The sequence below is a fragment of the Hylobates moloch genome, unplaced genomic scaffold (genome assembly GCF_009828535.3).
Source record: "Hylobates moloch isolate HMO894 unplaced genomic scaffold, HMol_V3 SCAFFOLD_1, whole genome shotgun sequence".
In the NCBI taxonomy this organism is placed as follows: Eukaryota; Metazoa; Chordata; class Mammalia; order Primates; family Hylobatidae; genus Hylobates; species Hylobates moloch.
Window position 1 is genome coordinate 184,040,030 of NW_026652276.1, and position 27,999 is coordinate 184,068,028.

The window sequence follows — 27,999 nt, forward strand, 5'->3', positions numbered from 1 at the left end:
TGTGGCACAGAATTTATCTCTGCAAGTTTCTGTGATAACAAGTGCTGCTACTTGGAGTCTGTCTACATTATCTCCAGGCTCCAGTGTGAGTTGAAGAAAAGTTTCATTAAAACCAGTACCTTGAATTTGTTCCAGCAGGGAACAGATTCACAGCTTTAATTAGTAATTGTAGATCATCTTCTGACCAATTTTTACTTCCATTTCCACCTCCACCAGTTGATTTCTCTGTGTTCTTAGATGCTTGTCGCATACGAGCCTCAGCTTCCTCTTTCTCTCTTCTGATTTGCTCATTTATTTCTTCTATCTGCACAAATATCGTAAGTCAAGGACTTAAAAGTATATTGTATTGCCATTCTACACTCTCTTCCTGGCTAGGGCTTTGTGGTCCTCAACTCTCAATGTCATTCTCACTCTGACCCCATACTCCTCTCAGGCCAACCCAAAAAGAGGCACCAGCTTTTCACTCTGGCTTTTCCTGCTCTGGCTTCAGTCTGCATAGGTCTGCCTGAGGGACCAAGAACTGCCCACAGCCTGCCTGATTTTCCCAGTACTTATGTCATGTGACTTCCATTAGCCTTGGACACTAATTGACAAGTCTGTGGGTCACTGAGTTATTCATCCACAAGGCCATTTCAAACCTCTCTTCAAACTCATATTCATCCTTTCTGCAGACAATCTCATTTATTCTCTACCAAAAGGTGAAGGCATAGCAAAATGGCCTCTGTTTTATTTTGAAGCTCTACCATTTACATTGTTCCTTCTAGACTACCTTCAAACATGCACAAGTAAAAAAAAGAAAACCTTTATTTGCCCTTGTTGCTTCTGTCAGCTGCTATCTTAGAGTCATCTTTGGCTCATTTCTCCCCTTCAATCCCTTAGAACCAGTAAAGTCCCAATAATGCTAACCTTGAAAAATTTTTTTGATTCCTATCATCATGTTCATAGTGCAGGTTCTTTTTCTTTCTTTTTTTTGAGGTGGAGTCTCACTCTGTCGCCCAGGCTGGAGTGCAGTGGTGTGATTTTGGCTCACTGCAACCTCCGCCTCCTAGGTTCAAGTGATTCTCCTGCCTCAGCCTCCCAAGTAGCTGGTATTACAGGTGCCTGCCACAATGCCCAGCTAATTTTTGTTATTTTTAGCAGAGATGGGGTTTCATCATGTTGGCCAGGCTAGTCTCGAACTCCTGACCTCAGGGGATCTGCCTGCCTTGGCCTCCCAAAGTGCTGGGATTATAGGCATGAGCCACCATGCTCATAGTGCAGGTTCTTAAGTTTAAGATTGTTGTAACTAGTTACATCTATCTGATGCACCTTATCCACAAATGTCAACTTAGTAGTACAATGTTGAACCTTCTGTTAATCAAAGATTTGCAGTAATGGAAACTAGTCAACAAGGTATTAAAAACCTGATCATTGGTTCTGCTTTTCCTAACTTGATTTTGTTTCCCACTCCTTTTCCCCATAACTTTCTACTTTTTTTTTTTTTTTTTGGTCTGTTTTTTTTGAGACAAAGTCTCGCTCTGTTGCCCAGGCTGGAGTGCACCGATGTGATCATAGCTCACTGCAGCTGTGACCTCCCAGGCTCAGGTAATCCTCTAACCTCAGCCTCCTGAGAAGCTGGGACTACAGGTACACGACACCATGCCAGCTAATTTTTGTATTTTCGGTAGAAATTTTCTTCATGTTGCCCAGGCTGAACCATACTTTATACTTCTACTTCTATTTTATAGTTTGTGGTATTCTTCTAACCTTCATTTTAACTCTGTCCTTCCTTTCAGGCTGGTTCAAACTACACTGAGCCTTCCCTGGTCACTAAAACTTGTGGCCCTTCCTATCCTACACCACATTTACTATGGGGTCTCCATCTTTTGGTCCTTAAGGTTCTTCTCAGCATAAGTCCTTTGTGGTGCAACAGCATTAGGCATTTCTCCAAAAGAACCTAGGCATTGTGCTATATATAGTAGGTGCTAATACTTGTTCAACTGAATTGAATTTCTGGGCCTGTTTTCTTATATGTAAAATAAAAGGTATAGACTAGACAGAACAAAGACCTCTTTTGGTTCTAAATGTTACTACCCTATGAAAATACTCAAGGGGCCAGGCGTGGTGGCTCACACCTGTAATCCTAGCACTTTGGGAGGCCGAGGTGGGAGGATCACCTGAGGTCAGCAGTTCGAGACCAGCCTCAACATGGAGAAACCCCGTCTCTACTAAAAATACAAAATTAGCCAAGCATGGTGGCGCATGCCTGTAATCCCAGGTACTTGGGAGGCTGAGGTAGGAGAATTGCTTGAACCTGGGAGGCGGAGGTTGCGGTGAGCTGAGATCGCGCCATTGCACTCCAGCCTGGGCAACAAGAGAGAAACTCCATCTCCAAAAAAAAAAAAAAAAAAAAAAAAAAGAAAATACTCAAGGAATAATCAAAACAATTATTTTTTTCTAATGATGATTTTGCAAAAGCTATGATTGTGATAGATACCACAAATCAAACACTAAGCATGGTAAAAACCATAAACATTAAGTCCAACTTAAATCAACAACAGCACTTACTACATAAACAAAACAAAGGCTGGGCATGGTGGCTCATGCCTATAATCCTTTGGGAGGCCAATGCAGACCGACCACTCGAGGTCAGGAGTTTATGAGACTCGCCTGGCCAACACAGCGAAACCCTGTCTCTAGTAAAAATACAAAAATCAGCCGGGCATGGTGGCACACACCTGTAACCCCACCTGCACTACAGCCTGGGTGACAGAGAGAGACTCCATCTCAAAAACAAAAACAAAAACAGGCTGCGCGTGGTGGTTCACACCTATAATCCCAGCACTTTGAGAAGCCGACATGGGCGGATCATGAGGTCAAGAATTCAAGACTAGCCTAACCAACATAGTGAAACCCTGTCTCTACTAAAAATACAAAAATTAGCCAGGTGTGGTGTTTTGTGCCTATAATCCCACTTACTCAGGAGGCTGAGGCAGGAGAATCACTTGAACCCGGGAGGCGGAGGTTGTAGTGAGCCAAGATAGTGCCACTGCACTCCAGCCTGAGCAACAGAGCAAGACTCCGTCTCAAAAAAAACCGAAAAACCAAACACAGAAAACAACAACAACAACAAAACAGTGGGAAACACAAAGAGAAATCAGATACTCCTTGCACTTGGTGACATATATTAGGTGAAGAAACAGGTCAAAGCAGAATTAAATGCTACATACAGGTAGGAGTGATGTGTTCTTCTATTACCTGTTTTTCCAAAGCAGCCTTTCCTACTTCTTTTGTGCATGATGTGAGTGTTTCATTCAAGCAGTGTAAGCTAAAGAAAAAAAAAAGAAGAAATGAAACTTTATCCTAAGCTCAAGTGAAGACTTCAGTAGCAGTTCCATAGGTATACCTTGCCAGTTCGAGCCGATCACAAAGTTTTTCCACTTCTTCCATCATTTTAACCCGCTCTGCCTCATTATCAGAAAAATGATTCCAGGTCTAAAAGCACAAACACAAAATTATCTCATATCTACACTCAAAAATACATCCATCAACATAATTACAAAGCTGTAATCCCAGCTACTCGGGAGGCTGAGGCAGGAGAATCGCTTGAATCCAGAGGCGGAAATTGCAGTGAACTGAGATCACACCACTGCACTCAAGCCTGGGCGACAGAGCGAGACTCTGTCTTGAAAAAACAAACAGACAATGACAACTAAACAGGTATAATTTTATCTCAGTGTAAATGTTTTTAACTTTTTCTTTTTTTTGAGATGGAGTCTCACTCTGTCGCCCAGGCTGGAGTGCAGTGGCACGAAATCAGCTCATTGCAACCTCCACCTCCCAGGTTCAAGCTATTCTTCTGCCTCAGCTTCCTGAGTAGCTGGGATTACAGGCGCCCACCACCATACCTGGCTAATTTTTTCTATATTTAGTAGAGACGAGGTTTCACCATTTTGGCCAGGCTGGTCTTGAACTCCTGACCTCGTGATCCACCCACCTCAGCCTCCCAAAGTGCTGGGATTATAGGCGTGAGCCATCGCGCCTGGCTACTTTTTCTAAATTTCAGGTGTACATATTTCAGTTTTCAACCCTGATAGTTTTTTTTTTTAAACATAATCATCTTACCATTATCAAACCAAAAAACAACTTAATATTCTAAAACTGTCCCAGCACTTTGGGAGGCCGAGGTGGGCGGATCGTGAGGTCAGGAGATCGAGACCATCCTGGCTAACATAATGAAACCCCGTCTCTACTAAAAATCCAAAAAATTAGCCGGGCGTGGTGGCAGGCGCCTGTAGTCCCAGCTACTTGGGAGGCTGAGGCAGGAGCATGGCGTGAACCCAGGAGGCGGAGCTTGCAGTGAGCGGAGATTGTGCCACTGCACTCCAGCCTGGGCGACAGAGCAAGACTCTGTCTCAAAAAAAAAAAAAAAAAATTATATATATATATATATATATATATTCTGAAACTGTGTCTATATTCATATCTTCAGTTATCTCAGCAATGTCTTTTTTTTTTTGAGATGGAGACTCGCTCTGTCTTGTTTAGTTACATTTGCATAGTAAAGAAAAGAAATACATTTATGCTTGGCCAGGTGCAATGGCTCATGACTATAATCCTAGCACTTTGGGAGTCCAAGGCAGGGGTATCACTTGAGGCCAGCAGTTCGAGACCAACACGGTGAAACCCCGTCTCTACTAAAAATACAAAAATTAGCTGGGTGTAGTCGTGTGCACCTGTAATCCCAGCTACTTGGGTGGCCAAGGCATGAGAATGTCTTGAACTGGGGAGGTGAAGGTTGCAGTGAGCCGAGATGGCGCCACAGCACTCCAGCCTCAGTGACTGAGACCCTGCCTCAACAACAACAACAACAACAACAAAAACAAAAAATTTAAAAAAAATTTTTTTGGCTGGGCACAGGTGGCTCATGCCTATAATCCCAACACTTTGGGAGGCTGAGATGGGTGGATCATGAGGTCAGGAGTTTGAGACCAGCCTGGCCAACACAGTGAAACTCTGTCTCAACTAAAAATACAAAAAATTAGCTGGGCATGGTGGCAGGCACCTGTAATCCCATCTACTCAGGAGGCTGAGGCAGGAGAGTTGCTTGAACCCAGGAGGCGGAGGTTGCAGTGAGCCAAAATCGTGCCACTGTACTCCAGACCAGGTGACAGTGCGAGATTCCATTTCAAATAAATAAATAAATAAAAATAATTTTTTTTTTTCAAGAAATATTTTGGCTGGGTGCAGTGGCTCATGCCTGTAGTCCCAGCACTTTGGGAGGCAGAGGCGGGGAGATCACTTGAGGTCAGGAGTACAAGACCAGCTATGCCAACATGGCAAAACCCTGTCTCTACTAAAAATACAAAAAATTAGCCAGGCATGGTGGCACGTGCCTGTAATCCCAGCTACTTGGGAGGCCAAGGCGGGAGAATTGCTTGAACTCGGAGGCGGAAATTGCGGTGAACTGAGGTTGCACCACTGAACTCTAGCCTGGGCGACAGAGCGAGACTCCGTTTGAAAAAAAAAAAAAAAAAGAAGTATTTTTGCTTAATAAGCAACTTGATTTACTTGTGCCTAGTGTTTGTTCAGTCTGACATACCTTGCATGAGTTTCGAAGTTTTTGCCTTTCCTTCTTAATGGCTTTTTTCTGGATATCTTTTTCCTTCTTTGCCAGCAATGCTTGCTGTCTAACTTCCTCCTCTTCTTTCTCCTTAGCTAACCGAGCAGCTTCTAATTCAGCTTGTCTTTGCTTTAAAAAAAGGGAGTAAAATCATTTTAATAGGTCAGTAAATTCCTAAATGTTTTATAATTTTAAAAATTTAAGCTTTTAATAAATTATATTAGGAAAAAGGCAACATAAACTTATTGAAAACTGAAGGATGAACTCAGAAAGACAGCTGTTAAAGATCTATAAACATTTATTAGAAAATGTAAAATTGACATATTAGAAATAAGCATAATATTAAAGGAACTTATGACACAATTTTCTGCTCAATAAAAACTTGCTGGTAAGGAAGATCTCTCTCAATTATACCAACTGGTCATGATTCATTCACAGTAGCACCCAATTCTCTGCTTTCAAATTAATAGTTTTTTTAAAAAATAGATGAGAAGATTAAAGATTTCATAAACATTTAAAGTCCACCTTCATTAAATGTTGTCTTACTTTTTCTTTAGCTTCTTGCTCCTTCCGTTTAGCTTCTGCTTTTGCTTTCTTTTCTGCTTCTTTCTTGGCTTTTTCTTCTTCCTTGAACTTTTTTATCCTTGGATCACAGCTATATGCATTGTCTAGCAAAAGAAAAAGTTAATCTCATTTTGAATTTCTAACATTTAGGGGACTTAAAAAAATCAATTCTACTTACCAACTAATGTTCTTATTCTGTTCATTTCTTCTTTTTTTCTTTGTGCTCTTGTTGCTCTGTTCTGCTTTTCAATCCATCTCCTCTCATCACGACTATAAAATAGAAAATATTAGAAACAAACTACTGCTTACAGATGCTATGACTGGAAAATGCAGTATTTTATAAAATATTTATATGTAAATAACATCCTAGAGGTTAAAATGCTGCGTCATTACTAACATTAAACAACGATTTTTTTTTTTTTTTTTTTTTTTTGAGACAGACTTTTGCTCGTCGCCCAGGCTGGAGTGCAATGGCGTGATTTTGGCTCACTGCAACCTCCGCCTCCCGGGTTCAAGTGAGTCTCCTGCCTCAGCCTCCGGAGTAGCTGGAATTACAGGTACCTGTCACCTTGCCTGGCTAATTTTTGTATTTTTAGTAGAGACGGTTTCGCCATGTTGCCCAGGCTGGTCTCGAACTCCTGACCTCAGGTGATCCGCCCACCTCAGCCTCCCAAAGTGCTAGAATTACAGGCATGAGCCAGCACGCCCGGCCTAAACAATGGTTCTATTTAATGTTAATTTTGGTTATTTTTTGCACATTCATGTCAAAAGCATTTCTGCACACATACAAAAAAAAAAAAAACTTAATAAAACCTAGGTTAAGCAACCAGAAGAAAAAGATTTTGCTGAACTGAGCTCTCTGACATTATATTCCTTGGCAATTTCTTAAGCATATCCTAACCAATTATTGATCTAGGCCCACCTACTTTAACTTGTGAGAAAGGATTTCAAAATATTAAAAAAGTGTTTAAAAAAGATGTACAAAGAGAAAATATGAAAGAAAATTTATGTGACATATTTTTACATCATCACAAATACCAGAGAACCAAATAAATACCTTCCATTATTAATGATTTGCATACATACCATTCTGCTTTTTCTTTTTCTTCTTCATCTAAATAAGAAAATTCTCTCCAAGAATCAAAATTATACCTAATATAGACAGAAATAATACACAATCAAGACAGAACAAATGAAAAAAAAAATTCCTTTTAATGCAAGTGAATGAATTTGTTTTAATGGATACCTTTCCTTCCCTTCTAGTATTGAACTAAGGTCAAGTCTTTCTCCTTTTTTAAGGACACTGCATTTGGTATGAAAATCTAAAATGCACACATCACTCCATAATCAAAACCACACCTCCCTGCTATCTCTTCTTTGTTAGGTTTTTTGCTTGACCAAGACCTATTTTTAAGTTTTCCTTACCTTCAGTTTCGCTAATCTGTCAAGTCTGAAGGTAACCCTAGTAGTGGTTATCTCATCTCCAGTTTGTATCCTCTGAAGGTAAAAGCAATTACAACTGATAGAACTAAATCTTGTTATTTTTGTTCTACGTGATTTTATGTTTTTGTATTCACTAGACATTTGATGAGAAAATGTAGCACATAAATGGCCACTAACTATTGTGCATATTAAAAGTTAGTGAATTAGGCTGGGCACAGTGGCTCACGCCTGTAATCCCAGCACTTTGGGAGGCCGAGGTGGGCGGCTCACAAGGTCAGGAGATTGAGACCATCCTGGCTAACACGGTGAAACCCCGTGTCTACTAAAAATACAAAAAATTAGCCAGGCATGGTGGTGGGCACCTGTAGTCCCAGCTACTCGGGAGGCTGAGGCAGGAGAATGGCGTGAACCCGGGAGGTGGACCTTGCAGTGAGCCGAGATCGCGCCACTGCCCTCTCCAGCCTGGGCGACAGAGTGAGATTCTGTCTCAAAAAAAAAAAAAAAAAAAAAAAAAATTAGTGAATTAGTTACAGAAACAAATAGCACTGTCTCCTTCCTCAGGAACTCAAGTACTTTTAGTAGGAAGTAACTAAATAAAAATGTACTTATTTTTATTCAAATGACTCCCCAATTTTCATTTTTTACTACTATCACGTGCTTGATATCTAGAAATCTCATTAACAGAAAACAGGCTGAAAATCTTAAAAGCGTAAATATCACATAGGTAACAGAGTGCTTTTGTTCAGTGAAGGTTCTGCAATTTGCCCATCTGAATTAATTTATAAACAATCAAGTACTTATTGAATACTTTTCCTTTTAAAAAATGACAGCATCATACAAACAGTATATTCACTTACCAGAAAGAATAAAATATATCTACATCTTCAAATGATGAATTCATATCACCAAGTTTAGGAACATTTTTTTTATTTGACCATCTGAAATATCAAAGGAAATATTCTTACAATTCTTCAAAAATTATGTACAACGGTTCAACAAACAATTTATTAAAAACAATAGTTTTTACTAATTCCTCTGATTTCCCTTCCCTACAAACTCTACAACTCGAAGATGGAGCTGGAAGGTCAGCAGTGGGGCATGAAACAACGCAGGTGTGCGAAAAGTGAGGCCAAAGATAGACTGGGGTGAGGAGAGAAACAACGGGACGGCCTTGTAATCACAGGTTACCTTCAGTTCTATAAAATACAATGCCATAGCAGCTGCTAGGCAGGCTGGAAAAAATGGCAGCTAGCCCCTTTTGCCAAGCTCCTGTCCCTAAATAGTCAGCACAACAACAACCTGTAGGCCTAGCCCTTTAAAAATGTTAATATTCACATAGGGAACTAATTTCCACTCCATCACCACCTCCACCTTCCCCTTAGAGCCAGATTTCTCGGCTCAGCACTTCATCGATCACTGCTGAAAAGGATCCTGAAGCTGCTACTGATTCATGTTTTCTACTCTGTGAAATCATTACACAGAAAAATATACTACTCCTTTTTACCACCTCAGCACTGTTATAAAACAAACATGGCCAGGTGCGGTGGCTCATGCCTGTAATCCCAGCACTTTGGGAGGCCGAGGCCAGCAGATCACCTGGGGCCAGGAGTTTGAGACCTGTCTGGCCAATATGGTGAAAACCTGTCTCTACTAAAAATACACAAATTAGTGGTGGCACATGCCTGTAGTCCCAGCTACTCAGGAGGCTGAGGCAGGAGAATTGCTTGAACCTGGGAGGCAGAGGTTGCGGTGAGCCGAGATTGTGCCACTGCACTCCAGCCTTGGCAACAGAGCAAGATACTGTCTCAAAATAAAAAAGGAAAAAAAACAAAAAACAAAGGTGAAATCCAAGGGAGAAAGGATGGCGGAAATACTAGGCGGCGCCAAACCACTACTCAAAGTGGTTCTCAAATTTGGCTGCACAGTAGAATCACCTGGGAGCCTTAAAAATCCCCACAGAAATTCAAACCAATAAATCAGAATCTTTCCAGGTGGAACTCAGGCATCAGGAGTTCTTCCTGTTCTCCAGGTAATTCCAATGTGCAGCCAAGATGTGCTTTAAGGGAACCTGCCAATGCAGATGGAAAAAAGAGATGTAAAATAATACTGGTACATACTATTTTAAAACAAACTTTAATGAAATAAAATATGTATGCTTTAATCGTAAATATTAATGTTTTGTCAAAGAAGCCTTATGATAATCAGATGATCAAATAAAGAACAAAGGCTTTTCTCAACTGACAATGAGTCAAAGAGAGTAGTATACCGATAAAGAGGAAATCAAAGAATGGAAAATTACTGTCACCTAAGTGTAAGAATCACACTATAAAAGTCAGATACTATTATTTCTCTCACAGTAAATTTTTTTTTTTTTTTTTGAGATGGAGTCTTGCTCAGTGTAGTGGCACGACCTTGGCTAACTGCAACCACTGTCTCCTGGGTTCAAGCGAAACTCCCGTCTCTGCCTCCCGAGGAGCTGGGATTACAGGCATGCACCTCCACGGCCGGCTAATTTTTGTATTTTAGTAGAGCCAGGGTTTCACCATGTTGGCCAGGCTGGTCTTGAACTCCTGACCTCAGGTGATCCGTCCACCTTGGCCTTCCAAAGTGCTGGGATTACAGGTGTGAACCACTGTGCCCAGCCCAAGTAAATTTAAAAGAGAAACCTCCCATAAATTGTACAGAAATTTTACTATGGAAATATAGAACTTCTGTTTAGAAAGCAATACAAATGAGAACAATAAGTTCACCAGAAGGGCTCAATATTGCAGAGAAGGAGGAGGAGGAGGAGACAGTAGAAATAATCTATAAATGAAACTATTATCAGAGGGAAAGGGCAGAAACCTGGAAGACTACAAGAAACAAGCCAACAGGGCACTATGATCAAAAGGGATGCCTTAACTCACCTGGAATTCCTTTCAAACACTGGGGTAAACACTTCGAAGAAATTATCCTTTGCTTCACTTTTAGAAGGAACTGAGTTATCAAAAGTAGGATCTACACTGTTAAATGCTCGTCTTTTCACTGGATCAGATAACATTTCATAAGCTGAGAAAAAAATTGTTAAGATCACATCACCATAACTTTACCTATTTTTTTCTGCAAGAAAACAAGTATTTCCCTCCTTAAAACATAAAAGTCATTAATTTTCATATTTGAAAATTTTGTTTGCAGGTTGGGGAGGATTTAATTTAGGTAACAACAGCTTTAGCACTACTGAAAATAACTGGACTTAACTCCTTCTTTATTTTTCTAGTAGACAAGTGACAAAACAATAAATATCACCCGCCCCTCAAGAGAAAGGATGACTCTGGGGAAAAAGAAATAGCTAGTAAGTTAATTGTTAGATCCCAAGGTTGTAAAAGATCGAAGGATCTTAGGCTTCTGGAGCACTGTGTAAGAGAACTGGCAAAGAGTAAATTTGAATGGTGTGCATACAACTGTTTAAAAATTAGCATCAAAATGTAAAATCACATTTAAGGAAACATTTAGAAATGGTGGTAACCTACATTAATTTGCTTAGTGATGTGTATGTAAATAGCAATAAGTAACTGTAGGGTCGGTACTAGGATATAATCAACTTCTTGATTTAAACTAGGCTAGCAAAACACCTAAGGAACAGTTTAGTCCCATAAAGCATCTGAAATGAAAAAAAAAAAAATCTTAGTATTCTCATCATTAAATAGAACACTTACATGAATTAACTGTAGGATGAGCTTCTGATAAGAATCACCTGGGGATCCTGTTAAAATGCAGATTTTAATCAGTAGGTTTGGGGCAGGGCCTGAGACTGCATTTCTAATAAGCTGCCAGGTGTTGCTGATGCTGCTGGCTGGGGAAACCTCACTTTGTGTCGTGAGGCTCTGGGGTGATGATTAGAAAGAACTTGATATAACTGAAATGTTTTAAAATGTCAAAGGATAGTTGAATGAACTACAGTATGCATAAGAAACCCAATCCCAGCAATTAATAAATAACAATTACTATTAGAAATTCCTGACTCTAAAGCATTTTCTTACCTTTAGTTATGCAAGTGAAGTAGTCATTATCTCCTTCTTTTATTGGTTCACCAGCTGCTTTCCGTTTGTCTGGGTGATGTTTTAAAACCATTGCTTTATCTACAAAACCAGTCAGATTGAGATAATTTGTCATGTTAAGCACCAAAACTAAAGATGAGTTACAAGTAGACCATTTCTAAAATCATAAGGCTAATATTAGAATCTTTTCTCCCAGTAAAATATATGCTTATTCAATGTGAAAATTATAGAGAAACTAATTTATTTATTATTATTTTTTGAGACGGAGTTTCGCTCTTGTTGCCCAGACTGGAGTGTAATGGCACGATCTCGGCTAACTGCAACCTCTGCCTCCTGGGTTGAAGTGATTCTCCTGCCTCAGCCTCCCAAGTAGCTGGGGTTACAGGTGCCCGCCACCATGCCCAGCTAATTTGTTGTATTTTTAGCAGAAACAAGGTTTCACTATGTTGGCCAGGCTGGTCTCAAACTCTTGACCTCAGGTGATCCACCCGCCTTGGCCTCCGAAAGTGCTGGGATTACAGGTGGGAGCCAGAGCCCGGCTTGAAATAATTATTTTAAGAATTAGCCAAAGTGCCTCTAACCAACGACAATGACTGTTAACATTTTGGTGTATTTCTGCATAGATATTTTTGTTTTCTTAAGCATATGCTTTAAAAAATTCAGGTGTAGGCTGGGCATGGTGGCTCATGCTTGTAATCCCAGCACTTTGGGAGGCCAAGCTGGGAGGATCACTTGAGGTCAGGAGTTCAAGACTAGCCTGGCCAATATGGCAAAACCTGGTTTCTACTAAAAATACAAAAACTAGCTGGGTGTGGTGGTGCATGCCTGTGGTCCCAGCTACTCGGGTGGCTCAGACGTAAGAATCGCTTGAACCCACGAGGTGGAGGTTGCAGTGAGCTGAGATGGCGCCACTGCATTCCAGCCTGGGTGACAGAGTGAGACTCTGTGTCAAAAAGAAAAAGAAGAAGAAAAAAAAAACAATTCAGGTGTAATCGTATCTACTAATTTATATTCTGCTTTTTTCAACTTCACATTATAGCATTTGCATTTTCCATGGTTTTTTCCTTGCAAACTCTTCAAATTTTTCTTTCAAATGACTGCTTAATACAGTATTTCAAGTAGATTTGTTATAATTTAGGCATTTCTCTACTGTTGGACATTTGTGCCATTTCCAATTTTGCATTATTATAAATAATGCCAATTTGAATAATTTTAAATGTAAGTATTTTTCCTTATTTAGGATTCTTTCTTCTTAGGATATAATCACAGAAGTGAACTTCATGAATGGAAATGGAACAAGTTATTTTCCAAAAGGCATACTATTTCATAATCCTACGTGAACATCCTTTTACCACAGCCTCAGCCACCGTAGGTCTAATTATTTAAAATTTGTGATTATCACTGGTGGTCAACAATTTTTTTTGTTTTTCATCCTTTAACTGGAAAAAGGAGGGGCTGTCTCAGTTTTTCTTCTGACTCTGTGTCACTTACAATAAATAATGCTAGCTGTTAACATCTACAGAGCAGTTGACATGTGCCAGGCCTGTTTACCAGTTAATCTTCTCCATGATCTATGAGGAAAGTACTATTACTGTCTCCATTTTATAGATGAGGAAAATGAGGCACAGAGACGTTATGTAGCCACTACCACCGCAACTTGCTCAAATTTCCGGCCAAGTCGGGCTCTAATCCAGACAGTCTGACTCCTCAGCCTGTGTTTGTATGCTGCCTCTCCTAATTCATTATGTTTATTGCTAATTTTTCCCCATTTTGTTAACACTTTTTAAAAAAAAATTGTCATCTTTATTTACACTTACTGATCATTTCTTTTGTAATTTCTTCTATTACTTAGTTCTAGTTTCATTAATATTTCCTATAGATTGAAAAAATTTTTAAATCTTTTTGGAATTTTAATATAGTCAAGAAAGTATCTAAACTTGCCATTTTTCAAAATATTATTGTCATTTAATAATCCTTCCCTTTTCCACTGATTTGTGACACTATCTTTATAATAGTAAATTTCACAAGGGCTTGTTTTGGTTACTTATTCTTGCCCTGGGGTTATCTTTAAACTGACCACAGCTTTCTAATATATTTGATCGTAACTCTCAAAAACTGTAATTTTTGTTGATTTTTCTCGCATCTAGTCACTAACTCTCTTTTGCTTTTCTAGGCAGATCCTATATTATCTACAAATAATATATTTATTTCCTTCTTTCCAATAGTTGTCTCTTATTTAATAACTTAACTCACTGACCCAAGCTCCCAGAATAGCATAAAAAATAAAAAGCAGGCTGCTTCACCCCTGGATTTTAGGTAATAGCATTAATGCCACATAGCTAAAAGTTTGCTAGCTGTGGGCCTGAAACAGTTATCAAAGTAGGGAATTAACTACATTTCTTTTCAAAATTCTTATCAAAACGGAATGGGTGTTAAATTGTATTCTATGTGCTTTCACTACCTACTCAGGAAATCACATGGATTTAATATTATCTGACCTATAATTTTGCTATATTAATATACTTCCTAAGTTGGATTCCCGAGAGAAACTCTATGTGTTCATGAACACTATTATTCTTTTAGTGTATTGTTAAATTGAATTTGTTATTTTATTTTTTTTTGAGACAGGGTCTCACTCTGTCGCTCAGGCTGGAGCAGTGGCACCCAATCTCAGCTCACTGTAACCTTAACCTCCCGGGCTCAGGTGATCCTCCCACCTCAGCCTCCCAAGTGGATGGGATTACAGGTGCTCTCCACCATCCTTCCTAACTTATTTATTGAGACAGAGTTTTGCTCTTGTTGCCCAGGCTGGAGTGTAGTGCCACAGTCTCAGCTCACTGAAACCTCCGCCTCCTGGGTTCAAGAGATTCTCCTGCCTCAGCCTCCTGAGAAGCTGGGATTACAGCTGTGTGCCACCACGCCCGGCTAATTTTTGTATTTTTAGTAGAGACAGGGTTTCACCATGTTGGCCAGGCTGGTCTCAAACTCCTGACCTCGTGATCTGCCCACCTCAGCCTCCCACAGTGCTGGGATTACAGGTGTGAGCCACCACACCCAGCTCTTTTTTTTTGTAGGGGAGGGGTTTTGTCATGTTGGCCAGGCTGGTCTTGAACTCCTGGGCTCAAACGATCCTCCCACCTTGGCCTCCCAAAGTGCTAGAATTACAGGCCTGCGCGACCACGCCTGGCCACTATTTTTTCATGATACAAGTATCTGTACACACTTATGGGGTACAAGTGATATTTTGTTCATAATACACGAACAAAATCCATTTTTTTTTTTTTTTGAGATGGAGTCTCACTCTGTTGGCCAGGCTGGCGTGCAATGGCACAATCTTGGCTCACTGCAACCTCCACCTCCCGGGTTCAAGTGATTCTCCTGTCAGCCCCCGGCGTATCTGGGATTACAGGCACCTGCCACCACGCTCAGCTAATTTTTGTATTTTTAGTAGAGACAGGGTTTTGCCATGTTGGCCAGGCTTGGTCTTGAACTCCTGACCGTAAGTGATCCGCCTGTCTCAGCCTCCCAATGTGCTGGGATTACAGGAGTGAGCCACTGCACCTGGCTCACTTTGTGCATAATTCATGATACATGCATAAACCATGTAATGATCAAGTCAGGGTATCTGGGTATCTATCAACTTCAGTGTTTAATATTCCTATGTATTATGAACATTTCAAGTTCTGTCTTCTAGCTATTTTGAAATATACAATACATTATTGTTAACTATCATCACCCTACTCTGCTAGAGTACACTGGGACTTATTCCTTCTAACTGTATGTTTGTATCCATTGACCAACCTCTCTTTATCCCTCTCCCCCCAACACCCTTCCCAGCCTCTGGTATCTATCATTCTATCTACTACCTCCACGAGATCAACTTTTCAAGCTCCCACTGTTCTCATGAGTGAGAACATGAAATATTTGCCTTTCTGTGCCAAGCTTATTTCACTCAACATAATGACCTCTAGTTCCATCTATATTGCTGCAGACATTTCATTCTTTTTTATGGCTGAGTGGTATCCCACTGTATACATATACTTTTCTTTATCCATTAGTCTGCTGATGGACACGTAGGTTGATTCCTTATCTTTGTTATTATAAACAGAGCCGCAATAAAAACATGGGAGTGCAGGTACCCCTTTGACATACTGTTTTCTTTTCCTTTGGATAAATATCCAGTAGTGGGACTGCTGGGCTATATGGTAATTCTATTTTTAATTTTTTGAAAAATCTCCATACTAACTTGCATAGTGGCTATGCTAATTTACATTCCTACCAACAGTGTATAAAAATTCCCTTTTCTTGAATTTGCTATTTTTTTTTTTTGAGGCGGAGTCTTGCTCTGTCACCCAGGTTGGAGTGCAGTGGCGCAATCTCGGCTCACTGCATGCTCTGCCTCCCAGGTTCACGCCATTCTCCTGCCTCAGCCTCCCGAGTAGCTGGGACTACAAGCGCCTGCCACCACGCCCGCCTACTTTTTTTGTATTTTTAGTAGAGACAGGGTTTCACCGTGTTAGCCAGGATGGTCTCGATCTCCTGACCTCGTCATCCGCCCACCTCGGCCTCCCAAAGTGCTCGGATTACAGGTGTGAGCCACCGCGCCCAGCAAATTTGCTATTATTTTTAACATTTTAACTATTTTGTTTTCCATTATATTAATAGGAATTGTTTGTAGGATTTTTTGGGCTCTCTTTGCTAGGTTTTGCATACTCAGATTACATTAAACTTTACAACTTAACAAAATGAATTATTCCAAAACAGTTCATGATTAACTGATTCTCCAATTACAAAATAAAACACCAAGTTTATATTCAGCATTAGAATTTTTAATTCTTTAACACTTAAAACAATTCACCTGAAAAATTATCTGGGCCTAAAAATTGTTTTTAGGAGTAAATTCTTTAGTAACTTTAATGTTTTTCATCCTTTTTTTTGCGGGGGGTGGGGGTGGTGTGGACAGGGTCTTACTATTGCTCAGGGTGGAGTGCAGTGGTGTGATCACGGCTCACTGCAGCCTTGACCTCCTGGGCTCAAGCGCTATCTCAGCCATCTGAACAGCTGGGACCACAGGCACGCACCACTATGCCCAGCTAATTTTTGTATTTTTTGTAGAAATGGGGTTCTGCCATGTTGCCCAGGTTAGTCTTGAACTACAGAGCTCAAGCAATCCACCCACCTCAGCCTTCCGAAGTGCTGGGATCACAGGCATGAGCCACCATGATTAGCTCTTTGTGTATTTCACTATGTTTTGAGTATCCTGTATCTGAAATGCTTGGGACCAAAAGCATTTGGGATTTCAAATTTTTTTAGATTTTGGAATATCTGCATTATACTTACTGGGTGAGCATCCATTCCAAATCTGAAAATCCAAAATCCTCCAGTGAGCATTTCCTTTGAAGTGTCATACCGGCACTCAGAATTTGGAGCATTTTGGACTTTGGAGTTTTGGATTAGGGATGCTCAACTTCTATTTGTTTATTCTTCTTATAAAACCCATTTTGGGATATTGTCTTATTTATTTTCTTCCTACATCTTCCTTTGTGCTATTCTTTTAAACCTCTGAATTGAATTTCCGCCTTATCTTTTCCCTCTTTTGAAAAAAGTAACAGAATAGGTTAAGGCAATGAATTTACTTAAGGTACAGCACTAGCTGCCAGTCCTTAAGTTTTGATAAAGCAGTAATCTGACTTTTGTGGAAAAAAAGAAGTCTATTAGCATAATTTTTATTTATTTCTGTCTGGGCTCAAAAGAATATATTTAATTTCCAAGTGACTGGTATTTTTGGTTTGTTTAATCATATCTATCTGATTCAATGGAGATACAATTTAAATAAAATAAATGCCCAGATTTTAAGCATTCATTAAGTTCAATGAGTTCTGACAATCATATACACTCATGTAACTACTATCCAAAAGAAAATATAGGCCATTTCCATCATCCAAAAAGTTCCCTTGTACCCTTTTCCACTGGCTCCCATCCTCTACCAGCTGAGGCAACCATTTTCTGATGCCTGTCACCACTTTTGTATGTTCTTGAGCTTCAAGTAGATGTAACTTACAGTATGTCTGTGTCTGGCTTCTTTTACTCATGGTTTGAGATTCATCCATGTTTTTCTGTGTATTGGCAATTTGTTCCTTTAAAAATTGCTGATTAGTATTCCACTGCACCAAAATATATAGCAGTTTGCTTATCTATTTCCATGTTATTAAACATTTGGGTGATTTCCAGTTTCTGGACATTGTGAATAGGCTGTTGTGAACATTTTTTTTTTTTTTTTGAGACGAGTCTCGCTCTGTTGCCCAGGCTGGAGTGCAGTGGCGTGATCTCAGCTCACTGCAATCTCCACCTCCCGGGTTCATGCCATTCTCTTGCCTCAGCCACGTGAGTAGCTGCGACTACAGGCACCCACCACCACGCCCAGCTAATATTTTTATATTTTTAGTAGAGATGGGGTTTCACCGTGTTACCCGGGATGGTCTCTATCTCCTGACCGCGTGATCCGCCCGCCTCGGCCTCCCAAAGTGCTGGGATTACAGGCGTGAGCCACTATGCCCGGCCTGTTGTGAACATTTTTGCAGAAATCTTTTGGCTGGGCATGGTGGCTCATGCCTGTAATCCTAGCACTTTGGGAGACTGAGGCAGGTGGATCACTTGAGCTCAGGAGTTCGAGACCAACCTGGTCAACGTGGTGAAACCCAGTCTCTATTAAAAAATACAAAAATTAGTCAGACATGTTGGCAGGTGCCTGTAATCCCAGCTTGGGAGGTTGAGGCAGGAGAATGAGGCAGGAGAACCACCTGAACCCTGGAGATGGAGGCTGCAGTGAGCCAAGATCACACGACTACACTCCACCCCAGACAACAGACTCCATCTTAAAAAACAAAAGAAATCTTGAAAAAAACTTTTTTTTAATTAAAAAAAAAAAAGAGGCCGGGCGCGGTGGCTCACGCTTGTAATCCCAGCACTTTGGGAGGCCGAGGTGGGCGAATCACGAGGTCAGGAGATCGAGACCACGGTGAAACCCCGTGTCTACTAAAAATACAAAAAATTAGCCAGGCATGGTGGTGGGCGCCTGTAGTCCCAGCTACTCGGGAGGCTGAGGCAGGAGAATGGTGTGAACCTGGGAGGCGGAGCTTACAGTGAGCCGAGATTGCGCCACTGCACTCCAGCCTGGGCGACAGAGCGAGACTCCGCCTCAAAAAAAAAAAAAAAAAAAAAAAGAGACAAGGTCTCGCTATGTTGTCCAGGTTGGTCTTGAACTCCTGATCTCAAGTGATCCTCTGGCCTTATTCTCTCACAGTGCTAGGATTACAGGGATAAGCCACGATGCTTGGCCTATAGAAATCTTTTCATGAGCATAATAAAATTATTTATTTCAACATATACTGCAAGGGTTCAGAAACAGTGACAAATATTTTTGGTATTTTTTGAGACAGTTTCCCTTTGTCACCCAGGCTGGAGTGCAATGGTGCAATCTCGGCTGGCTGCAACCTCTGCCTCCCAGGTTCAAGCGATTCTCGTGCCGCAGCCACCCAAGTAGCTGGGATTACAGACATGCGTCTCCATGCCCGCCTAATTTTTATATTTTTAGTAGAGACGGGGTTTCACCATGTTGGCCAGGCTGGTCTCGAACTCCTGACCTCAGGTGATCCACCCTCCCCAGCCTCCCAAAGTGCTAGGATTACAAGTGTGAGCCACCGCACCCGGCTCCTACTTCACACTTAATTAATTTTCATCATTGACATTCAAAATATACTCAACAAAAATAAAACTTTGCTTGTAATATAAAGCAAGCACTCAAAGGACCTCAAGTGGTACCAGATTTACATTTTTATTAGGTTTGTTTGTGCTAATAATTACAGATTTGCAAACAGTAACTTTGCATTTTAACTTTTAGATAAATTTTCAGAAAGCAATGAGTAGCAACTGTGTTTTATAGAGACAGGTGAGAGAATGACAGTTTCTTTCTGAATAAAGACTGATGGAATATTCCACAAGGGTGGTAGAGAGTAAGTTAGAATTACCCTTATTGTTAACAATCTCTGCACTGGTGCTGCAAAATTTTTGGCTAGAGAATACATACTCAAAAGCTAAATTTCTTTTCTTCTTTTTTTTTTTTAATGAGACAGAGTCTCACTCTCTCACTCTGTTGCTCAGGTTGGACTGCAGTGGTACAATCTCTGCTCACTGCAACTTCCGCCGCCCAGGTTCAAGCGATTCTCATGCCTCAGCCTCCCAAGTAGTTGGGCTTACAGGCATGCGTCACCGCACCTGGCTAATTTTTGTATTTTTAGTAGAGATGGGGTTTCACCACATTAGCCAGGCTAGTATTGAACTCCAGCCTCAAGTAATCTGCTTGCCTTGGTCTTCCAAAGTGTTGGGATTACAGGTGTGAGCCACTGTACCTGGCTAAAAATCAATTTCTACAAGGCCAATAAAAAGAGTGGATTTCGGCTGGGTGCCGTGGCTCACGTCTGTAATCCCAGCGCTCTGGGAGGCCGATGTGGGTGGATCACCTGAGGTCGGGAGTTTGAGACCAGCCTGACCAACATGGTGAAATCCCGTCTCTACAAAAAATACAAAATTAGCTGGGCGTGGTGGCACATGCCTCTAATCCCAGCTACTGGAGAGGCTGAGGCAGGAGAATTGCTTGAACCAGGGAGGCGGAGGTTGTGGTGAGCCAAGATGGTGCCATTGCACTCCAGCCTGGGCAACAAGTACGAAATTCTGTCCCAAAAAAAGAAAGTGGATTTAACAGAAGCATATGAATGTTTCTTTTACAATTTATTGCACATTTTTAATCTTTTGAGAAACAAAGAATTCTTTCACCTTAAAACACAAATTATTTTCACAGTTCTATATCAATTCTAATTAACAAATTTATCTGCATTGAGACATATTTGGTATTTGTATGCTATTCTTTTTTTTTTAGAAACAGAGTGTCGCTCTTGTTGCCCAGGCTGGAGCGCAATGGCACGACCTCAGCTCACTGCAACCTCTGCCTCCTGGGTTCAAGTGATTCTCCTGCCTCAGCCTCCCAAGTAGCTGGGATTACAGGTGCCCACCACCACACCCAGCTAATTTTTTTGTATTTTTAGTAGAGACAGGGTTTCACCACGTTGGCCAGGCTGGTCTCATACTCCTGACCTCAGGTGATCCACCCGTCTTGGCCTCCCAAAGTGTTGGGATTATAGGCGTGAGCCACCACGCCCAGCCAACGCTATTCTTTCATATAGTAAAACTTTGCGAACCACTTGTACGTGGCAAATGGACTTTTCTGGCATTTATGTATACTGGAATAACTATTCACATGCATTACCATATGCTTTGTCTAGAATCATGCCAGCCTTTAAACAAATCCAGTTTAAAATAATCTGATAAATTCCTTCACTTTGTTAAAAAATATTTCCTGTGATTTTCCTAAATGTAAGCAGTAATGGGGACAATTTTGAGTTCATCTACTATGCTAAGTATTGACTAATAATTTTTAGCATAGGCATTCTTATTCAGTCATCTTCCTCCACGTATAATACTTCCTCTTCTTGACAGGCCCTGATTCCCTACTCCTTTTCCATGTGGCCACAATCTTACCCTCTCTGACCTCAATATCCATTCTCTAGAGTGGAGGGCAGAACATTCTCCTAAGACAGAACTGATCACGTCTATAAGAAATTATGTCCACAGGATTGCAAAGCATAGGACATTTAGGAGCATTAAGGGATGGTGTTTTATAAGGCATATGAAGACTGGGGTCCCAGCATTACCCTGTCCCATGCCAAATTTTAACCTTGTCAATGAAAACAACAATAAAACATCAGACAACTTTTCTTGGACAGAAGACAGGGTGATATCTACAAAGGTGTGACCTAAGATTACAAAATAACCTTAAAAAGAAAAACCAAAACCAAAAAAACAATAAAAAGGCAGTATCCACTAAGTACAGCTGGCTATACTTCTAAAGAGAGGTGAAGTATTATTTTTTAAAAGCTTGCCATTGGGAGAGTATTCTGTATTCACACACCCATCCTAATTTCTTATCCCTACTGGGAAAGTCTATACGTAAAATGGATTGCTTTCTTCTGATTGCGAAGGCAGGGGAGACCGTGGTTTTTTGCTTGTTATGACAATATAACACATGCTGTTAAATGTAGTTATGGCTGCAGAGTATGATACTGTATATCTTTTAAAAAGCATAGCCTGTTCCTATACAAGATATTTGATTATTTCAAAATAACTAAGTACTTACGAGCTGCTTTGATCTGTCTCTGTGTAGCCTTGTATCTCACATGGCCAAGTCCAAGAACTGCATAATGATCTTGGTTCTGAAAAAAAAAACACAAAAGGGAGTCAAATTTGAAATGGAGCCAATATATTCCATCCCTTGTGTTCTGGTACCTTAATACAGCATTTCCCAAAGTGACATTTCATCAGGAGTCCAGTAAGAGGTTCTGTATAAACCAGGGTCTATGGTCAGGTAAGTTTGAGAAATGTGGTTTAGGCTGGGTGCCATGGTTCATGCCTGTAATCCTAGCACTTTGGGAGGCCCAGGTGGAGGACTGCTTGAGCCCAGGAATATGAGGCCAGCCTGGGCAACAAAGTAAGATCCCTGTCTCTACAAAAAAATTTTAAAAAATTAACTGGGTGTGGTGGTGTGCACCTGTAGTTCCAGCTACTCAGGAGGCAGAAGTAGCAGGGTTGCTTGAGTCTGGTAGGTAGAGGATGCAGTAAGCTGTGATCATGCCACTGCACTCCAGGATAGGCGACAGAGCAAGACTCTGTCTTTTTTTTTTTTTTTTTTTTAACGATTTTAAGATTTTATTTTATTTTTTTGAGACGGAGTCTTGCTCTGTTGCCCAGCCTGGAGTGCAGTGGTGCCATCTTGGCTCACTGCAACCTCTGCCTTCCGGGTTCAAGTAATTCTCCTGCCTCAGCCTTCCAAGTTGCTGGAATTACAGGTGCACACCACCACGCCTGGCTAATTTTTGTATTTTTAGTAAAGACGGGGTTTCACCTTGTTGGTCAGGCTGGTCTCAAACTCCTGACCTCAGGTGATATACCTGCCGTGGCCTCCCAAAGGGCCCAGGGATTACAGGTGTGAGCCATTGCACCCGGCCAAGACCCTGTCTTTAAAAAAAAAAAAGATAGGCTGGGCATGCTAGCTCACACCTGTAATCCCAGTGCTTTGGGAGGCTGAGGTGGGTGGATCATGACGTCAGGAGTTTGAGACCAGCCTGGCTAACATGGTGAAACCCTGTCTCTACTAAAAATACAAAAATTAGCCGGGCGTGGTGGCACCCACCTGTAATCCCAGCTACTCAGGAGGCTGAGGCAAGATAATTGCTTGAACCTGGGAGGCGGAGGTTGCAGTGAGCCAAGACTGCACCACTGCACTCCAGCCTGGGCAACAGAGTGAGACTCTGTCTCAAAATAAAATAAAATAAAAAATAAATTAAAAAAAAGAGGTAAATGTGGACTATTATATAGCCTCCTTGATGATTTGTATGCACAAAAGCCTAAGAAAGGCTCTGAGAAGTCCTGTAACTAGATTTAAAAAATAAACAAACTGAAACCTGTAAAACCTAGCATTTTCCAAACTTACTTGACCAAAGACCCCTTTTTTCTCTTAGCACCTGTTGATACCTTATGGCCATCCTATGGAACTTATGGCTACATGTTCTTGTTTACTTATTACATCACTGGAATATAAGCTGTGTGGAAGCAGTAATACCGTCTTGTTCAGTACAGTATCCTCGGCACCTAGAACAGTATCTGACATGGTGTTTGATCCATATTTGATGAATGAAAATAAACTGAACAAGTGACTGAACCCTGCTACCTTACTCTGATACAATCTACTTCTTTCTATACCAAAGACCTTCTCCCTTTTACAGATCAACACTCCCCAGTTCTGTCTTTTCCCAACTCTGCCTTCTCCTGAAGTTACTATCTTCTCTCAATTTCTTTACTACCCAGCTTTGAAAGAGTATTTTACACTTTGATCCTACTTCATCACTTCCTAATCACTGCTCATCCACTGTAATCTCTTGCCTTCTCAATCATTTTACTCAAACTGCTTTCAATGAGGACACCGAAACTTTTAGTTTGCCAAATCCAGTGGTTTTTTTTTTTTTTTTGAGATGGAGTTTCGCTCTTGTTGCCCAGGCTGGAGTGCAGTGGCACGATCTCAGCTCACCGCAACCTCCACCTCCCCGGTTCAAGCGATTCTCCTGTTTCAGCCTCTTGAGTAGCTGGGATTATAAGCATGTGCCACCACGCCCGGTCCAATGTTTTTTAAAAGAATTTTTCATGTTATGTGATTGACCTCTTTCTGAAGGAGTGACACAGGTGATTCTTTCCCCCCGCCCCCCTTTTTTTGAGACAGAGTTTTGCTCTTGTTGCCCAGGCTGGAGTGCAATTGTATGATCTCGGCTCACCGCAACCTCTACCTCCTGGGTTGAAGTGATTCTCCTGCCTCAGCCTCCCAAGTAGCTGCGATTACAGGCATGTGCCACCACGCTGGCTAATTTTGTATTTTTAGTAGAGATGAGGTTTCACCATGTTGGTCAGGCTAGTCTCGAACTCCTGACCTCGGGTGATCTGCCCGCTTCAGCCTCCCAAAGTGCTGGGATTACAGGCATGAGCCACTGCACCCTGCCTCTTTTTCCCTCTTGCTCCTCCCTTAGTTTCTGGAAGAATATAGTGCCTGTTTAGGAAGTATTTCTTCAAATAACAAAGTGTCTTTTTCCTTGTTTTCTTTCTACTTCTGTCACCCTTCTTAGTATCTTCTGCTGTTTTTCCTCCTTTTCCTACCCTGTAAATATCCATGCTCCTCAATGTTGTCTTTTTCTTTTAAAATGGATGAGGTGGGAGAATCAGCTAACACTTTCTGAGTGCTTACTTTTCTAAATGTTTTATACATATGCTTTAGCTTATTTAGTCCTCTAAACAACCAATGACATAGGAACTCTTATTATCCATTATTTGTTTGGCATTTATCATGTGGCAAGTACTAAGTTAAGTGTTTTATAAGCATCCTTTTATTAATCCTCAAGATAAACCTTTGAGCTGTTAACAATCTCACTGTAGCAACAAGGGAAATGAGGTACACACATATCTGGGAACTTTCCCAAGGTCCAAGTGCACCAAATGGCAGAACCAGATTTGAATTCAGGCACTCCAATTCCACAGCATACACATTTAACTATTATACAAGTACCTACTAAAGCATTATCTATTTGTTCATACTTTTGTCTCTTGCTGATGTCATTCAGTTCCTCACAGCAACCACCATGCGCCAATGACTTCAAAAAGTCTTTGGTTCTAACCTCTTTTCGGAGTCATAGACCAATTTCTAACCATCTACTAGACAGCTTCACCGCTATGTACCAAAACCTCAGTCTTCACATAGTCAAACTTAGACACAAACAGCACCTCCCACAAACATTCTTAACCTCATCCCAGCATTGGTTACTGACCACACACTCTAGCAGGTCACTCAAGCTCTAATGCTGGGAAGGACCTCTGAATACTTCTCTTTCTCTTGTGCCACACAGCCAGGGTCACCAAAGCCTGTTAATGCTACCTCCAAAAAAGGCAAATCTGACCCCTCTTCCTCAAAACCCAACCACATAGTAAGTTCAAGGATTCAGTCACAGGTCTACCTTAGTGCACTAGCCCTATAACAGTAAACTATTCACTTCCCCTCCAGTCCCTTGCTCCTCTTCAAGCAATTTCCTGTACTGCCAAGGGAATTACTTTGCTAAAATTAGCTAAGAAACTTTTGATGGTATCTTACTGTCCCAAAAATAAATTTTAATTCCTTCTTTAGCATGGTGTAAAAAGGACACAACAGAGTTTGGTCCAGTGTCCTTTTAAAGACACTAGATTTCTCATCACCATACCGCATGTACCCTATACGACTTATCAATCCCCCAAGAGGCACTACATATTCTTTTACTCCTTTGTGTCTTTGGATATCTTACTCCTTCTGCCCAGAATACTTTTCTCACTTCTCTGCTTCACTAATTGCTGCCTGTTCTTTTAAGACCAGTGCAAACATTATCTTTCTGTGAACTCTTCCTGGATTTCTCCAGCAGAGACAGTATCTCATGGCTAGTGCTAACCCACTCAAGACTTAGTAATAAACAGATGCTAAATTATAGTTATCTTGCTGAATCATCTTAAAACATGTTTATTAATGGAAAACTCATAAGAAAATTGACTATGTCTAATAAAGCATCTGACTGAACAAAATATTCGATATTAAATACCTTCCAGTCTTTGGGATCAAGTGTTTTCAGCATGGGAAACTCTTCCAACTGCAATTCTTCATCTTCTGATTCCTCGGATAACTCTTTCTTATCCTCCAGTTCCTGAAAAGAGGCAGAAGCATTTCTGTTTCTCCTCTTAACAAAAGCTTCAAACCATCTTCCCACAGGTTCAACTCGACAGAGTGTAGAGGCTGTGATTGAAAGTGTTAAGAGAGGCTTCAATGTATTGCATGGAATAAATCTGTTTCAAGGCAATTACTTTTTTCAGGAAATAAAATCAAAACAGTGATACCAGAATATACTTTTAAAACCACTGACTAGGAAAATAATTGCAGTCATCCAGTTTACATGAGGGTTAGCAAGAAATTATCCTTTCCTAGTATTAAAGAGTATTTAATCAACCTCTTCCAGTTATCTGACAAAATAAAAAAACTCAGTAATGTCAACAATAAATCAGTACTTTGTTGGGGATATGAGAGTAAGGTGAGGAACAAGAAGAAATGTTGCAAACTACTTTACTTTTAGATAAATTATTTTATTTATTTATTTTTTTACTTTTTTTTTTTTTTTTTGAGATGGAGTTTTGCTCTTACTGCCCAGGCTGGAGTGCAATGGCGAGATCTCGGCTCAATGCCATCTCCACCTCCCGGGTTCAAGTGATTCTTGTGCCTCAGCCTCTCAAGCAGCTGGGATTACAGGCATGCGCCACCACACCCAGCTAATTTTGTATTTTTAGTAGCGATGGGGTTTCTCCATGTTGGTCAGGCTGGTCTCGAACTCCCGACCTCAGGTGATCCACCTGCCTCAGCCTCCCAAAGTGTTGGCATTACAGGCGTGAGCCACTGCACCCAGCTAGACAAATTTTTTTTTTTTTTTTTTTTTTTTGAGACGGAGTCTCCCTCTGTCCCCCAGGCTGGAGTGCAATGGTGTGATCTTGGCTCACTACAAGCTCCGCCTCCCAGGTTCAAGCGATTTTCCTGCCTCAGCCTCCCTAGTAGCTTGGACTACAGGTGCCCGCCACCACCCCTGGCTAATTTTTGGTATTTTTAGTAGAGACGGGGTTTCACCATGTTAGCCAGGATGGTCTCAATCTCCTGACCTCGTGACCCACCCGCCTCGGCCTCCCAAAGTGCTGGGATTACAGGCGTGAGCCACCGTGCCCGGCCTAGACAAATAATTTTAATAAAGTAATAAATAGTGATAAATTGTCACGAAGAGCTAGCCTCACCAAAAATAAAAAATCTAAAAAGAACTCAAACTATTTTTTTTTTTTTTTTTTTTGAGACGGAGTTTTGCTCTTGTTGCCCAGGCTGGAGTGCAATGGCGCAATCTCGGCTCACTGCAACCTCCGCCTCCCGGGTTCAAGTGATTCTTCTGCCTCAGCCTCCCACGTTGCTGGGATTATAGGTGCCCGCCACCACGCCCAGCTACTTTTTTGTATTTTTAGTAGAGACAGGGTTTCACCTTGTTAGCCAGGCTGGTCTTGAACTCCTGACCTCAGGTAATCCACCCGCCTTGGCCTCCCAAGGTGCTGGGATTATAGGCGTGAGCCACTGCACCCAGACAACTCAAATTGTCTTAATTATTAAAATCTTGAACTATAGCTCTTAAAAATTTTAAGGATTCACTAACAAGAATTTGTCCTGAAAGCAATTTTCCAAGCAGCAAATGGGGATTTACTAATGCAGCTAAGCTGCGGTGGAACAAGCTCTCAATCTGAAACCAGACACTCTGAGTTTTAGGCTAGGTTTGACAGTGGCTATGTGGCCTGAAATGAATCAGGATGTCTTCACCTGTAAGATGGAAACAATACCTATTTATCTCATTCAGTTCCTAGGAAGCTTGAATGAGACCATAAAAACTCTCTGAAATTACAAACATGTAGTAAAGGTATCATCTATTCCTGGAAGTGGGGGTAAATCACTGTACATGTGCATATTAGCAATTCGAAAAAGGAAAATCCCTGAACAACTTATTTTAAGATTTCCTCCACATTCCACAGGAGAGGATTAAAACAGTGTCAAAAAGGTACTACCTGTTGTAGTATGGGTGTGTAGCTTTTAAGAACACTGCCTTTTAA

The 27,999-nt window shown here is 40.9% G+C and overlaps 1 protein-coding gene across 2 annotated transcripts in view; it reads right to left on the reverse strand.

Annotated features, from left to right (window-relative positions):
• Positions 1 to 27,999, reverse strand: part of DNAJC2 (DnaJ heat shock protein family (Hsp40) member C2) — a 33,167-nt gene that overhangs the window by 4,163 nt on the left and 1,005 nt on the right. The window contains exons 2-13 of one of the 2 annotated variants that reach the window (XM_032761284.2): positions 25,920 to 26,110; positions 21,896 to 21,971; positions 11,629 to 11,727; positions 10,516 to 10,657; positions 8,467 to 8,547; positions 7,253 to 7,318; positions 6,345 to 6,436; positions 6,149 to 6,270; positions 5,582 to 5,731; positions 3,386 to 3,474; positions 3,238 to 3,307; positions 120 to 304 (exon numbers count right to left, since the gene is read on the reverse strand). In XM_032761284.2, coding sequence (XP_032617175.1) covers positions 120 to 304; positions 3,238 to 3,307; positions 3,386 to 3,474; positions 5,582 to 5,731; positions 6,149 to 6,270; positions 6,345 to 6,436; positions 7,253 to 7,318; positions 8,467 to 8,547; positions 10,516 to 10,657; positions 11,629 to 11,727; positions 21,896 to 21,971; positions 25,920 to 26,110 — 1,363 coding nt within the window. The remainder of the gene's footprint in view (positions 1 to 119; positions 305 to 3,237; positions 3,308 to 3,385; positions 3,475 to 5,581; positions 5,732 to 6,148; positions 6,271 to 6,344; positions 6,437 to 7,252; positions 7,319 to 8,466; positions 8,548 to 10,515; positions 10,658 to 11,628; positions 11,728 to 21,895; positions 21,972 to 25,919; positions 26,111 to 27,999) is intronic. The other variant, XM_058425532.1, reaches the window with a different exon arrangement.